Source organism: Procambarus clarkii, chromosome 56 (genome assembly GCF_040958095.1).
Source record: "Procambarus clarkii isolate CNS0578487 chromosome 56, FALCON_Pclarkii_2.0, whole genome shotgun sequence".
NCBI lineage: Eukaryota > Metazoa > Arthropoda > Malacostraca > Decapoda > Cambaridae > Procambarus > Procambarus clarkii.
Genome location: NC_091205.1, coordinates 9,709,774 through 9,725,738, shown reverse-complemented (window position 1 = coordinate 9,725,738; position 15,965 = coordinate 9,709,774). Strand labels below are relative to the sequence as shown.

Genomic DNA, 15,965 nt, shown 5'->3' with positions numbered 1-15,965 from the left:
TTTGGGGTTACCCGAATTTTAGGCTTTTAATGGGGGCGCATGCGGATTACCTGGTGGTGGTTACAGCGCGCTTTTCCGGTAGAATTTGGTCAGTGGTTCACGGATGCCTATGTTCGTGGGGTTGCCTTTTGGTCCGTGGGTTCCTCAGTGGTCGGGTGATGTTCTCGGTCTTGGGTGGGGTTTGGGTGTTGGTGTGGGTTTGGAGGGGTTGGGGTGGTTTTGGGGTTTGCTTTGACTGTGTGCTCCCTTCCCGTTCCTTTGGGCCTCCTTGGCGGGGGTTGCGTGTAATTGTGTCCCCCCCCCTTGTGATGCTGCTGCTCCTGTGCGTATGTGGTGTGTTTAGGTGCCTCCGGGTGCCGGTCGTAGCCGTATATGTGTGGGTGTGTGGGTTTGGGGGAAGTTTTTGGCTCCTGCGTAGGCCTGGGTTTTCTGATGTTCAGTTTTCTATGTTATATTTGTGGCCTTGTTTCACTTTGGCCTGTGACCCTTATTTTTGTGTGCTATGTGGTATTGATGTGGGTGGGTATGTGTGTGTGTCTTGTTGTTTAAGGGTGTGCTTTGTGTGTGTGTACATACTTTGTCATTTTGTATGTGTTGTATACCCTTGTGGCGTGTATGGTCCTATGCTATTTTGTTCCTGCGTGTGGTGTGGTAGCAGTGGTTTTGTGCACGTCGACCTATATCCACGTCTGTGTGTGTGTGTTATGTATTTGCTTACGAATGTATTTGTTATTTATGTAATTTATGGTTTTCTTTATTTTACAAGTGCTTTTCTCTACTCTGTTCTGTGTTTCCATGTACTGTTTAGCCCATTGTTTCCATGTACTGTTTAGCCCATTATTTCCTGGTACCCGTGTCAAGGTGTAGGGGTTGTACCCTGTATTGTTTTTTTTTTTTTTACTTGCCACTTATGTTTTACTTTTTGTTTTTGCGGTTACTGTTACTGTTAATTTTTTCGTATGTAATGTTCTTTCTTTGGTATACTTGATATGTGATTTGTTTTCACTTTGTGAGTTCTTGTATTTGCCAACTTTTTTTTTATATATAGATAAAACAGTCTTAACTGATAATTGTTATGTTGATTTAACTACACTTAGTGAGTGCACGTTTAATATGATCAGATAAACTGAAGTATCAAACCCTATTTTTTTTATATATTAAAAACAAATATTTTCGGCTGTTGCTAATTTAATGGGGAAAAATATCAGAATTCAGAGATGTTACTGTTACAAATGAATAAGAATTTGGTAACATTAACTTCTGAATGATGAGCTATCAGAAATCTTAGCTACTGTCTAAAGTTTACTTAGTGTAGGTGGGGCATAAACTTGCTTGTCAATGGCGCCTATTGTGTGTGTGTTGGATACATGGTGAGTAATTATGCGTAACTGGCTCACCTTACACCACAACTGTTCTGCTTACACACGTTTTCGGACCTGTTCTTGAAGCAATAGGGTTATAAAAAAAGACTTGATATATTCATTAAATTGTGCACCAAGCTTTTCAAGATACTTGCTTAGCAAATTTTATGTTTAGAGTTCCATTTCGGAAGCCATTATGTGCCTCTAACGATTTTGATAACTACTCAACAGGTGGGTTTGGCCCCAGTACATGATTAAAACCCTCAGGGTGGGTTTGGCCCCAGTACATGATAAATTAGCAAATCCAAAAGCTATTGGTTGTAACATTTTTGTTATAGTTGGCATGAAATGTTTTCGTTATCAAGTGGTCACAGTGGTATTACTGAAGCAATATTGCATTACACTTCAGGCACTACTACGTGAAGCAACTTTAACAAAAGCCGCCCGTATTTATAAATTATAGAAGCAAATGATGACAAACATTAAAGTAGGCTGTGTATCAGTCATATCTCTAAAATGTCTTTTAATAAAACTGGAAAAATATATTTTAAATTAACACGCAAGCTTTCGAGTGCACCCATCACCACTGCACTCACTGCATGTCCACTGGAGGTCCTCCCACCCAATGTTGTAAGATATTGTGTAATGAAAATTTAAATAGAATTATAAATAAATATATAGGGGGTGATATTAGACAATGTGAGTACGTGAGCCCCACAATGCCCAACCCCCCAAATCATACATATTCTCCTCTTCAGGGCCGAGTCCCCCTACAAACACATCCCAAGGTGGTACCTCCTGTATATTACATTATTTAAAAGTGTGTAGTATTTTTCCTCTAACATGTAACAATAACTGGTATTAATTTTTAAAGGCGTGAAACAGTTTAGAAGTAGTAATGCACATTTTGTCCTACTTTGTCACGTAAGTAATTATCAAAAGAAGTCGCCAAACAGGGAAGGCTATGTAGCACCATCAAATGTGCGGAATAACCAGAGGGCGCTAAATATCACCAAGGATGCCAATACGAGAACCAAAACGCATAAGGGGAACGATATCAAAAGTATCCGATTCACCAAGAATTCTATCGAGGGACAAGTGACCGCAAAGGGCGGTCTGAAAGCAAGACACGCTCGTCCTGTAAGTCAGGACATTCAACAAGGATTTGCACGATAGTAAGAGGGACAATACAATGTGGACAATAAGGAGCTGGGTGGCGCTCCATTAAGTGACCATGACTTAAGCGAGTATGGCCAATACACAACCTCGCCAGAGCCGTTTCCCATCTCCGGTTGTGGTGGTAGGAGGACGGCCACGAGGACACAACTTCTAAGAGTACGTAGTTCATTACCTGTTACAGAAGACCAACAAGCCTGGTAATGGGTAAGGATTGAGGAATGGATAACCGGGTAAAAGTCGGAATATGGAATACCTTTACGAGAGATGGGACAAGAGCAGACAGCTTCCCTGGCGGCAGCATCCGCACTCATTTAGAGACACCAATATGGCTGGGAACCAAGCAAAACTCAACCGACTTAAATTTACTGTGAACAAAAAAAGCAAATGCTGGATCTCGACTACCACTGGATGAAATGGATTAAAGGACCCTAGAGCCATAAAGGCACTAAGAGAGTCTACAGCAACTACAAAAGATTGACAACAAGAAAGCCGGAGACGAACAGAGAGAATAGCATAAAGTTCTGCTGTGAAGATGCTAGTCTCCACAGGTAAGCAACTCATATAAGTGCAATCAGGAAAAACAGTAGCCCACACCATCAGCAGACGTGACCCTGATACGCCCACTCCCCTCTCCTCTGTTCCTTTGAGTTCTGTCCTGAAGGATCCACCTCCTGGTCCTCTGTCTGGGGTTCCCCCTTCTTTCTACCCGGTCTGTCCCCTCTCCCTGCTCAGCTCGTTGTCGCCGTGTGGGGGCTTAGTGGGCGGCTGTCGGAGTGTGATGCTCCTTGGGACAGTCCTCTGTCCTTTTCTAGCCTTGTGCTCCTGCTGCCGTCCTCTCCAATTCTGCTGGCCATCTTTTCCTTTTCCTTCTGTTTCGTTTTTCTCCCCCCTCTTCTCCTATCTGCTTGCCGTTTCCTGCCGACTTTTTGCTCGTTCTGGTTCTTCCCTTGGACTTCTTCTATTTTGACGCCCGGGTGCTTGAGGAGGCATACTCTTGCACTCGTAGAACTGTAGTACCCGACGTCGAGAGCGAGGGGAACCTTTTATTGTCAATCCCCCTTTCGTCACTGAACCCGATCTCGACGGACTGTCGGTTTCTTAAGGTGGCGTTTGTGGGGCGTATACTCACGACGCACCCCTAGGAGGCCCCGGCAAGATCGGCGATAGCTTCTTGTTGGGTGTCTTGCCTCTAATTGTGGCTCCATGGTGGGTGTGGGGGCACATTCGTGAATGAATTCTTCTTTTCGTAATGATGATAACCCCTGTTTCGGCTGCTTCTGGTTTACCTTCTCGGGCTCGTGGGGTGGGCGACCAAGCCCCCGAGTCGGTCCGTATTGGAAGACCGGGCTCTGTAGCCTCCGCTGCATTGGGCCCCGACCTTGCTCCTTCTTTGGCCTCTCTGACTCCTTCCCCTGGCTCCCCTCCTCCCTCTGTGGTTGGGTCAAGCCCCAAGCCCCCAGTGGTGACTACCTCGTCCCCTGGCGCGGCTCCTTCTCTAGTTGTAACTAATGCGCCTTTTAACCCCTCTATCTCTGGGGGTTCTCACCGCCGTCCTCGTCACGGCCGCCCTCGCTCGTTTCCTTCCGGTTCTGCTACCTATCAAGCCTTGTTTGGTCCTGCTTCGTGGGCCAAATATTTTGATCTCCTCCCTCTTGATTCTGCGCCTCCTGACGATTTCTCCCTCCATCGACATCTCGTTGATTCCGTGGATGCCTCCATTACTTTCAACCCCACTCGTCTCGGTACACGTGTCGTTGCTGCTCCTTCTCAGGATGCTGCTTCCCGCTTGGCTGCCTTATCCTGTTCTTCGAGACCCCTGTTCGGGTCTCGAAGAACGCTCAGTTGAATGCCAGTGTTGGCACTATTTTGCTCCCGCCCCATGTTGCGACCGGCGTTCGGGACCTGCGCGACTGCCACGACGATATTAGACATATCCTTGCTGCCCAGGGCCATTCTATTCTCCAGGTGGACACGTTTACTCGTCCCCCTCGTGGTAGTCGCCGTCAACCCCTCCGGGTTGTGAAGATTACCTTTGATGGTAGGACCCTTCCACCCTCTGTCATTCTTGCTGGTGCCAGGTGCTCTGTCCAGGAGTACATTCCTTCTCCTCGGCTCTGCAACAAGTGCTGGAGGTTTGGGCATGGTGCCCTCCGCTGCTCCGGAACTGACTGTCTCTGTCCTTTGTGTGGTGGTGAAGGTCACTCTAAGTCGGAGTGCACTTCTCCCCAGGCTCGTTGCCTCAACTGCGGTGAGGCCCATCCTGCCTTCTCCCGTGCGTGTGTCCATTACAAGCTTGAGGCAGCCGTCCTCAACTTGAAGCACCGGGAGCGTTTATCTTTTCCTGAGGCGAGACGCCAGGTTTGCCGGCTCCCGCCTTATGCTAATATCTCTTATGCTCGCGTGTTGCGCTCTTCCTCTCCTCGTCCTTCCCGCCTTCCTCACTCTCTCAACCGTTTCCAGGCCTTGGACCCTGATGCGCCCACTGCCCCCTCTGTTCCTTTGAGTTCTGTCCCGAAGGATCCACCTCCTGGTCCTCTGTCTGGGGTTCCCCTTCCTTCTACCCGGTCTGTCGTGTCTCCTGTGTCTCCTGTGTCTTCTTCCTCGTCTCCCTCCGTTCCTCCTTCCCCTCCGTCTCTTGACTCTCCCCGCTGCCTGTCGGTGCGGGCTGATGTCCATCGCTCTCCAAACGGCCGTCATGTGTGCTCTCGTTCAGCTTCTGTTTGAGACGCTGGAATCCGTTGCCCAGTACGTGGTTGCTGGAACACCTGTCTCTTTACGTCAGAAGCGTAAACCTGGCATCACTCCTTCCTCCTCCCCGGCGGGTAAGAAGGTTTCGCTTTCTTCGGTCTTCATCTTCCCCAATCTTTTCTTCTTCGTAAACCTGTCCTTGAGTCTCGTCCTTTAGATTTCTGCACTCATCTTCACCTTCCCTATAATGATCCCTTCTCTCTCTCTGAACTTCGTTCTGCCCTGGCCCTCTGCGGTTCTACGGCGGCGGGCTCCGATGGTATTCATTATGAGATGCTTCGCCATCTCCCTCCGTGCACGTCTCAGTATTTACTGAGTCTGTATAATCGGATCTGGGAGTCGTCGTCAGTCCCTGAGGACTGGCTCGATGCCGTTGTCCTCCCTGTTCGCAAACCGGGGTCTCTGGGTATTTCCCCTAAGGACTTTCGCCCTATTGCTCTCACAAATTGTGTCTGCAAACTCTTTGAACGTATGGTTAACGTTCGTCTGATGTGGTTTCTGGAACACCATCACCTCCTCTCCCCTTCTCAATTTGGTTTCCGCAAGTGCCGCAGCACGACAGATGTCCTGGTGAACTTGGAGGTCTATATTCGTACTGCTTTTGCTGCGAAGACCTCCATTGTTGCCGTCCTTTTTGACCTGGAAAAGGCATACGACACCACTTGGAGATATCATATTCTATCTCAACTTCATTCTTTTGGCCTTCGTGGTCGTCTCCCTCTCTTTCTCCGCAGCTTCCTCTCCCGTCGTTCCTTTCGGGTGCGCCTTGGTACCGCGCTCTCTGCCTCTTTTCAGCAATACGAAGGTGTGCCCCAGGGTAGTGTTCTGAGCACTACTCTTTTTCTGGTTGCCCTCAATGGTCTTCTTTCTTCTCTTCCTTCTGGTGTCTTCTCCGCTCTCTGTCGATGATCTTACCCTTTGCTGTCAGGGTGATGATTCGCCTCTCCTTCAGCGCCGGCTTCAACTTGCAATTGATGCCGTGTCGTCTTGGGCCGCCGATCATGGCTTCAAGTTCTCTACTTCTAAGACTTGTGCCATGACTTTTACGCGGAAACGGGTTGTTCTTCGTCCCTCTTTTACTTTATGGTCATCCCCTTGAATACAAAGATTCCTCAAAGCTTTTGGGGTTATTCCTTGACACTCGTTTGTCTTGGTCTCCCCATATCTCTTTCCTTCGTGTTGAGTGCTCTAAGGCCCTTACCCTCCTTCCGGTCTTGTCCCATAATTCTTGGGGTGCAGATAGGCGCCCTCTCCTTGCTTTACATTCCTCTCTTGTCCTGTCTAAGCTCGATTATAGTTGCCCTGCTTACTCGTCTGCTTCTCCTTCTACTCTTCGCCGTCTTGATGCTTTGCACCATACTGGGTTGCGCCTCAGTTCTGGTGCCTTTCGTTCGACTCCCGTACTTAGCTTGTATGTTGACACCGGCTTCCTGTCTCTCCAGGACCGCCGTGATCGCTACTGTCTTCGCTATCTTGCGCGGTCCTTACAACATCCTTCCTCTCGCCTCTGTCGTGCTTTAACTTTTGCCCCTCCTGCGGTTCCTGTTCCTCTTCACCACCTCCCTCTTTCTGTCTATCTCGCCTCCAGGATTCTCTTTCCGTTCGTATTTCTAATGTTTCTCCTCGTGTTGTTCCTTCTTTGCTCCCATGGAGAGTCCCTCTTCCGCTGTTTTGTACTTCCTTGACCCGTATCACTAAAGCTTTTACCCCTCCTACGGTCCTAAAACGCCTTTTCCTTGAGCACTTTTCTTCTCACTCCCGCTCCGTTTCTGTCTTCACCGATGGGTCTAAGTCGGCAGACGGTGTTGGCTACTCTGTTGTTTTTCCTGATCGCACTTATGTGTCGCTTACCTCCATAGACTAGCATCGTTACAGCGGAACTTTATGCTATTCTCTATGCTCTTCGTCTCCTGCTTTCTCGTTGTCAGTCCTCCTTTGTAGTTGTTGTTGACTCTCGTAGTGCCCTCATGGCTCTCGGGTCCTTTAATCCGGTTCATCCAGTAGTTGTCGAGATCCAGCTTTGGCTGTTTCTTGTTCACAGTAAATTTAAGTCGGTTGAGTTTTGTTGGGTTCCCAGCCATATTGGTGTGTCTTTAAATGAGCGTGCGGATGCTGCCGCCAAGGAAGCTGTCCGCTCTTGTCCCATCTCTCGTAAAGGCGTTCCGTATTCCGACTTTTACCCGGTTATCCATTCCTCAGTCCTTACCCGTTGGCAGGCTTCTTGGTTGTCTGTTACTGGTAACAAGCTACGTACTCTTAAATGTTGTGTTTCCTTGTGGCCGTCCTCCTTCCACCGTAACCGGCGGTGGGAAACTGCTCTGGCGAGATTGCGTATTGGCCATACTCGCTTAACCCATGGTCACTTGGTGCAGCGCCGCCCTGCTCCTTATTGTCCTAGTTGCCTTGTCCCTCTTACGGTCGTGCATGTCCTGACTTCCAGGACGAGCGTGTGTCTTGCTTTCCAACCGCCCCTCGCGGTCACCTGTCCCTCAATAGAATTCTTGGTGACTCGGATACTTTTGATGTCGTTCACCTTATGCGTTTTTGTTCTCGTATTGGCATCCTTGGTGATATTTAGCGCCCTCTGATTATTTTGCGCATTTGATGGTGCTACATAGCCTTCCCGGTTTGGTGCCTTCTTTTGATAATTACTTACTTACCCGGTCTGTCTTGTCTCCTGTGTCTTCTTCCTCGTCTCCCTCCGTTCCTCCTTCCCATCCTTTCGTGTGTGCTCTCGTTCAGCTTCTCCTGTAGAGACGCTAGAATCTGTTGCCCAGTACGTATTTGCTGGGACACCGGTCTCTTTAAGTCAGAAGCGTAAGCCTGGCTCCTCTCCTTCCTCCTACCTAGCAGTTAAGAAGGTTTCGCTTGCTTCCTTGGCCCCTATTTCTGCCTCTATCTCTCCTTCCCCTCCCATTTCGGTGGTTGCGCCCCCTGTTCCTGCTATGGAGGTTTCTTTGGCCCACCGCTGGTCTGTTCTCCCGCTTCCTTCCCTACGTCTTTGCTCAGTTTACCCATGCCCCCTAACCCTGACTTTGCTGACCCTGATATTCTTAAACGTGCTATGTTGCTCTTTTGCCTTTGTTTCTTCCTTGTTCTCTGTTGTTGTCCTTTCTCTTCTCGTCGTTGTCTATTCTTCAATGGAACGATCGAGGATATTACGCCAATTTCCTCGAACTCCAACTTTTAATTTCGCGGTTTTCGCCCCTTTGTGTCTGTCTCCAGGAGCCGATGCTTGGTGCTCGTCCTGGTCGTTTTCGTGGCTATTCCTTTCTCCCCCCCCCCCCAGCTGGTGTGGGGGCTCCTAATTCTTCTGCTCTCTTGATTCGCTCTGATGTTCCCTTTGTCCCCTTTTTCCTTCGCACCTCCATTGTTCTGCTGCTCGTATCTTTGTGGGGAAATGGTACACAGTTTGTTCCATTTATCTCCCCGCGAATGTCCCGCTTTCTCTTCTTGATCTGAAATACCTCCTGGACTCCTTGCCGGAGCCTGTGCTCCTGCTGGGTGATTTCAATTGTCACTCTATGGGGTGATTTTCTGACGAATACCCGAGGTCGCCTTCTTGAGCCGTTTATCCTCTCTTCTTCCCTGTCTCTTCTGAATTCTGGTGAGCCCACTCGTTTGGACTCTCGGACTCGCACCCTTTCCTGTCTTGATCTTTCTCATTGCTCTTCTTCTCTCTCCTTAGATTTCACGTGGCAGGTTCTTGATGACCTCTGTCAGTGACCATTTCCAGGTGGAATGCTTACAGCGTGCCGCCTGGAATAGGCCCCGCCGACGTTGGCAGGATGCCGATTCTTCTTCTTTCCTTTCCTTTCGGAGAGCGAGTGCGGTGGCCCGTAGGGCCATCCGTACGGCTAAACGTGAATGTTGGGCATCTTATGTCTCCACAATTACGTCCGAAACTCCCCTGCCACAGATCTGGAAGCGTATCTGCAAGATAGCGGGTAAGTTCGCTTTCGATGTTTCACCGGTCCTTCACCTCCGTGGTACTTTTGTGGCGGACCCATTGCAGAGTGCTACCAAACTGGGTTCCCACTTTTCTTCTGTTAGCTCTGGTCTTAATCTTCCCCAATCTTTCCTTCCTTTGCAAAGGTTCTATTTTTACGTAATGTATGGTGACAATAAACACAGACACTAAGAGAATATATATATATTTAGTCGAGTACACAGAAGTACGCAGATGATAACTTATCGGGCAATGGTGTGAGTTGAGCGCACTGAGAGTTGGTACGGTATCTCGCAAGTGTCTGTTCTAGACTACACTTGAAAGTAGACTAGTTAATGTTTGCTATTCTGCTGCTTATATGCTCGGGCAACACCTCACCGTGTTGCCCGGGCAACACCTCTCCTCATTCATCTCCAAAGGTTGACAGGAATATTAACAATGCATTTGGAGCGAGTATATTATTGGGATAATCTACTCGCTACAGAACTCCCCCTCCCAGGGGATGAAAGGAAAAATACTTGATCAAGGAACCTAGCTGGTCGGTGAATTGTACGCCCTGCTCGCGTTACATAACCATCAAAGTTAACTTCCTCCTCTTCGCTGATGTTATCTAACTGGGGTCTTAGGGTAGGAGGTCGCACTGGATCGTCCGTCATCGTAAGATCAGGTTGTGGTGCAGCTGGTAACTGGGGTTGTAGGGTGGGAGGTCGTACAGGATCATCCATTGTCGTAGGTGGCGGTGCTGCTGGTAACTGTGGTCGAAAAGTGAACTGCGTAGTCGGCGGATGTGTGTCTGGAGGGATGTCTGGGGCAGCGTCACAGTGTGCTGGTTTAAGGCGATCGATGGAGATGGTTACCTGCTGTCCTCGGCGTTCAATGGTGAAGAACTTCGGTGTTCGAGAAACCACTTTAAATGGTCCTTCGTAAGGTGACTGTAGAGGGCGTCGAACAGCGTCGACTCTTAAAAACACGTGTTCAGTTGTGTGGAGCTCATGAGGCACATATATAGCACATATGTAGCACGAGTTGTCGGTTGGCGTGGTGGTGTAGGCCGAATGTTTGTCATGGCCGCCCGTAATTTCTGGACAAAAGTGGGGTCTGGGGGTGTGATAAGTGGCGTTGGGGTTAAGAATTCGCCCGGAAGCCGCAGGCTAGATCCGTATACTAAGTCTGCTGCCGAGAATCCACTGCCCTCCTTCGTGGCCGAACGGATGCCAAGCAAGACTAATGGAAGGTTGTCGATCCAATCATCAGGGCGTGCTTGAGCTCTTAGGGCAGCTTTTAGTTGTCTATGAAAGCGTTCTACCATTCCGTTCGACTCAGGGTGGTATGCTGTGGTTCGGTTATGTGTGGTGCCGAGGAATTCCATAAGTTCCTTCCATAGATATGATTCGAACTGTCGTCCTTGGTCGGTGATGATGACAAGAGGGGCTGCCAAAACGGGCGACCCATCCAGAGAGGAAAGCCTGGACCACTGACTCAGCTAAGATGTTGATTAATGGGATTGCTTCCGGCCATCTGGAGAATCGATCGATGCAGGTGAGTAGATAAGAATATCCTCTTGCCGACGGTAATGGTCCAACGATGTCTACATGCACCACCTCGAAACGGTCAGAAGGTAACGGAAACTGTTGAAGAGGGCTCTTTGTGTGACGATGTGTTTTCGCTCGCTGGCACTGGAGACATGAGCGAGTCCATCGTCGAACATCGGAATTGATTCCTGGCCATACAACACGCTCCGTTAGTAGTTTCTGGGAAGCACGTACTCCTGGGTGTGCTAGGGAGTGAAATACTGAGAACGTTTTCCAGCGAAACTGGGCAGGAATGTAGGGCCTAAGTGCTCCCGTCCGTGAGGTGTCACAGATTATACTTCTGCCACCTTCCATGGGAATCTCGATGAACCGGAGAGCTGTGTCAGATGTTCGTAATCGCTGCAGATCAGGGTCTTCCCGTTGGGCCTTACTGATTACACAATAGTCCACCTGAGCTGGGTTTGTCACGACGTGGTTTATGGTGGGTCGAGACAGTGCATCGGCTATGACATTATTAGTTCCTTTGACATGACGGATATCCGAGGTAAATTGGGAAATAAATCCCAGGTGGTTGGCTACTCGAGGAGAGTGAGCATCACCCTTGGCCGCCAGTGCATAAGTGAGAGGTTTGTGGTCTGTGAGGATGTGGAAGTTCCGCCCCTCGAGAAAGTGCCGGAAATGTTGTATGGCTGAGTAGATGGCGAGCAGTTCCCTATCAAAAGTGCTGTACTTCTCTTCAGTGGGTGACAGGCGCGCTGAAAAGAATGCAATTGGGCGCCATTCTCCTTCAACGAGCTGTTGTAGTACAGCACCAATTGCCGTGTTTGAAGCGTCGGTAGATAGATTGGTGGGAGCGTCAGACACTGGGTGTGCGAGCAAGGTGAATTCCGCCAGCTTGTGTTTTATGTCGGTGAATGCTGTCTCTGCCTGGGGAGTCCACTCCAACGGAAGACGGGACGTGAGTTTCCGACCACGTACGAGGTCGTATAAGTGTCGCAAGATGTCCGAACAATGTGGGATGAATCGATGATAAAAATTCACTACACCAAGAAATTCTTGCAACTTCTTTGGAGTGGATGGGCGCAGGAATTCCTTGATTGCCTCGATTTTCTTCTCTAGTGGTTGGACCCCTGCTGCTGACACACGGTGTCCCAAGAAATCCAGCTCTGGAACATGGAAAATACACTTCTCGGAGTTGAGCTGCAAGCCGAAGTTGCGCAGACGGGTGAGGAGGAGTCGGAGGTGTAGCAGATGTTCTGTTGGTGATGTACTGGCCACCAGCAGATCGTCAATGTAGGCGTAGCAAAAAGGAGGGTCCTTAACTACTTGGTCGATGAAGCGTTGGAATGTCTGGGCTGCATTCCGTAGATCAAAAGGCATCTGGACGAATTCAAACAGTCCAAAAGGTGTTGTGATCGCTGTTTTCGGAATGTCTGCCGGTTTCACAGGGATCTGGTGAAATGCCCGCACAAGGTCAATTTTCGAAAAAACGGTTGCGTTGCTCAATCCCTGTGAGAAATCCTGGATGTGTGGTATTGGGTAGCGATCCGGCAGAGTGCGAACGTTGAGAGCCCTGTAGTCTCCGCAAGGGCGCCATTCCCCTGGGGCTGTTTTCGGGACCATATGGAGAGGTGAAGCCCATGGACTGTTCGAAGGGCGGATTATTCCCGCCTCCTGTAGCTTATTGAATTCAGCACGTGCTACCGCCAGTCGTTCCGGTGCCAGGCGGCGTGGTCTGGCGAAGGTAGGTGCTCCCGTTGTAGTAATGTGATGCGTAATCGTATGTTGCACCTCTGGTCGAGGGCTGGCGGGTTGGGTCACATCTTTGAATTCATCCAGGAGTGCTTGAAGTTCCGTAGATGCGACTGGGGTGACGATGTTAACTTGTGTAGAGGCACTAGGGGAGGCTCGAAGTACTGCACCTGCGGGATCCACCACAAGTCGATGGTGTTGCAGGAAATCCCATCCAAGAATGGGTTGTTCCACATCCGCTATGAGGAAAGTCCATGTAAAGCGACCCAGAGAGGCGAACTCGAGAACCAGGGCGCGGGTCCCATATGTACGGACGGACGTACCATTGGCGGCTCGTAAGTCCAAACCAGGAGTACGGGTTGGTTTGACCAGTGGGGGAGGCAACACACTAGCTGCTGCACCTGTGTCAACGAGGAAACGGCGTTTGGTTATGACGTCAGATATGTAGAGCAGTGTAGTGTTTGAAATGGCGGGGTCACTGGCCGTTAACCGTCCCCGCCGGAGTAGTTTCCCGACCAGGAACAAGGAGCCCTACAGTTGCGGGCTTGGTGTCCGAACTTCTGGTGGTAAGAACAAAGCTCTCCACGATGTTCTCGCTGTCGCCTAGAGACTGATACTGATACTGTGGTCACTCCGGGGTCACCAATGTAACGGTTCTATTGTTACGTAAAGTATGGTGACAATAAACAGACACTAAGATACTATATATATATTTGGTCGAATATACACTTTGGTGTGAGTTGAGCGCACTGAGCGTCGGTACAGTATCTCGCAAGTGTCTGCTCTAGACCACACTTGAAAGTAGACTCTGGTTAATGTTTGCTATTCTGCTGCTTATATGCTCAGGCAACACCTCACCGTGTTGCCCGGGCAACGCCTCACCTCATTCATCTCCAAATGTTGACAGGAATATTAACAATGCATTTGGAGCGAGTATATTATTGGGATAATCTACTCGCTACAGTACTAGCCTTGCATGGTGAAGGTTATCTTTCTCTGGGGGCATTCAGTCAACACTCCTTTCAGGGGGGCTTCCTCACTTGTGGTGGTCCTCGCCCTTAAGGTAAACCTTTAATCAGTGTTATTAAATAAATTAAATATATTAAAGCCTTTAATAAGTAAATCTGTGACTTTGTTTTTCCTTGGTTTGGGAGTGTTTTGGTTGGTGGGGTGCATTGTGGTCTGTGTGACCAGTTATTTTGTTAAAATAAGCTGTGCCGAAGCTTCTCCCAGGCTACTCATACTCCTGCTGGGGTGGGGGGGGGGGGTTATTTTCATACTCATGCATGGTATTTTCATGCAGGAGTGGGATATTTCATACCTGTACGTTTTTAGACTTGGGTTCGACTCCCTCTCAATTTTGCTTTCGGGGTTCCCTTGGGTTTCCCTGGGGGTAGGCATCTTTCTGGAGGTTTGTCCTCATGTCTTCCCCTTTGGAGGAGCATGAGGTTCTGTTGTGTGGCCCAGTTTTTTCCTTGGCTTTGGCCCTGGCCTGTTTTGAGTTCAGGTCCTTCTTATCCTATTTGGTACATTCTAAGGTTTTTCGGTCGTTCTGGCTAGCTGACACCCCATTGTTTTTCTCACTTTTCTTGGCGCGGCTTTGCCGATCCCTGCATGCTGGAGTGGCGTGGACTTGGGAAAGTGTTCTAGGTTTTAAAGGGTCTCGACTTTGAGCCCCTTGATGCCTATCTTTGGCTCCGCCCTTTCTCACAAAAGTTAGTGAGCTGCAGCTTCTTGTTATTTACCTCGCTGTTGGCATTGTTTGTGGTGGATTACCTTCGGGCCTGTCGGCACTAGGGTTCTGTCGTAGGCTTGCTGAGCCTCCTTGAGCTCCTTCCAGATTGGCTCTCAGAGAATGTCCGGGTGCTCTGCTCTGGCCAGGAACAGAGCTATGCACATGAGTTGGTCGAGGTAGGCCATAGGTGGAGTCTGAGGCCGGGTTGCATGTGCCACCTGGGGTGGCCTCATCTGCAATGGGTCGACGCCGTACTTGCTCTGCTCGTAATGCCTCAGGATTTGCACCGGCACTTTTGCAGTTTGTCCCACTTCTTTTCTGGCAAAGAATGAGATGGCTGCTTTGCGGAGGGGTCCTTGGGTTGTTGATGCTTGGTTGGTCAGGCTGTGGGTGCATCATGTGTTGTCTGGTTGCGGCTCTCAACCGTCATTTGCGCGCCACGGCTTCTGTGTCGGGTTACTCGCTTTGGGTTGATCCGGTCTCCCTCCTTTCATTTTCCAGGGTTCGGGTCTCCCAGGTCGTCTGTAGGGTTATTCGGTCTAGCCAGCCTACGGTCTATCCCCGTGGCCACGTCATTTTTGCATGTTTTGACATCCAGCCTCAGAACTGAAGGGTGGATAGCCGGCGTAGGGGGTCCGGGGCTCCCACCAGGTGTGCAGAAAGCGGCACGGCGACGTGTGACGTCATGCTCGTTTCTTTTAGGGGGAGTTCTATCCACTTGTTCGGCTTGTGGATCCAATAATTTCACCAGAATAGGGGTTTGTTTTGGGATGCTTACCTTTCTGGGTGCCTGACCTGGTCGATGGCAGACATAGAATGCTTCCAACCACACGAGGGTTTCTATAGGCCATTGCTCCCCATGCCTCTCTGAGGGGGCCAGGTTCTGCCTCGTGGTCCCCGGTAGGCCCACAGAACTCCATACACATGACTGATGCCAAAGGCCGACATTAGCATATCAGTCTAATAAGCTCCGGGGAGCCTCCAGGTCTCACCCAGAAAATGGCGTTTCATTACATTCAACTCTGGTTTTTTATTGCATATAACATATAAATTGTGTTCATTTTTTTTACAGTGTCAGCTGAGAGTAGTCTTCGTCGTTCCCAAGCAAATGAATTGATGGACTGGCTAAAAACTGTGTTGGCTGGACGACGTTGGGGAGTGAAGGCTATTTCTCGTCTGGAGTCGCATCCATGTGTCATCACTGTGGAAGAGATGGGTGCAGCAAGACACTTCGTACGTACTCAATTTACACAGTACCCGAAGAGACCAGTTACTCACTTTTGCAGCCACAGTTGGAAATTAATCCAAGGTATGAATTTTTGTTTTGGCCTGTAATAGAGAGGGAACATTGACTTCCTTGACCCTCAGCTCGCTCTCTCTCTGACTTGGTCCTCTCTCATTCCTGTTAATCCACTCTATATTTCCTGTATTACAAGTGATGTGGAAAGCATGGGGGATTTTTGTTTATATTGCAGAATGGTGACTGATAGGGGCTAGTGCGTGATGCTTTCCTACTAATCCAGACCCACTCAAATGCACCTGCTATATTTAGATCAACAACACTGCTGATCTATGATTCATCCAGCGTCTAATGTCACTTAGTGGAGAGATTTAGCAAGAGGTCAGCAGCAGATCAACTTTTTCTAAATACCATGTTGGCGATCACGGCAAACAATGATGGTCAAAAAAATTTCATTTGCACAAACTGG

At 49.2% G+C, this 15,965-nt stretch overlaps 1 protein-coding gene across 7 annotated transcripts in view; it reads left to right on the top strand.

Moving 5' to 3' along the window:
- LOC138353075 (heat shock protein 75 kDa, mitochondrial-like) overlaps nt 1-15,965 on the top strand; it is a 194,666-nt gene that overhangs the window by 129,322 nt on the left and 49,379 nt on the right. For 6 of the 7 annotated variants that reach the window (XM_069305720.1, XM_069305721.1, XM_069305717.1 and 3 more), the window contains exon 3: nt 15,329-15,565. In XM_069305720.1, the coding sequence (XP_069161821.1) occupies nt 15,329-15,565 (237 nt within the window). Of the gene's footprint in view, nt 1-15,328; nt 15,566-15,731; nt 15,814-15,965 lie in introns of those variants that run through there. The other variant, XM_069305722.1, reaches the window with a different exon arrangement.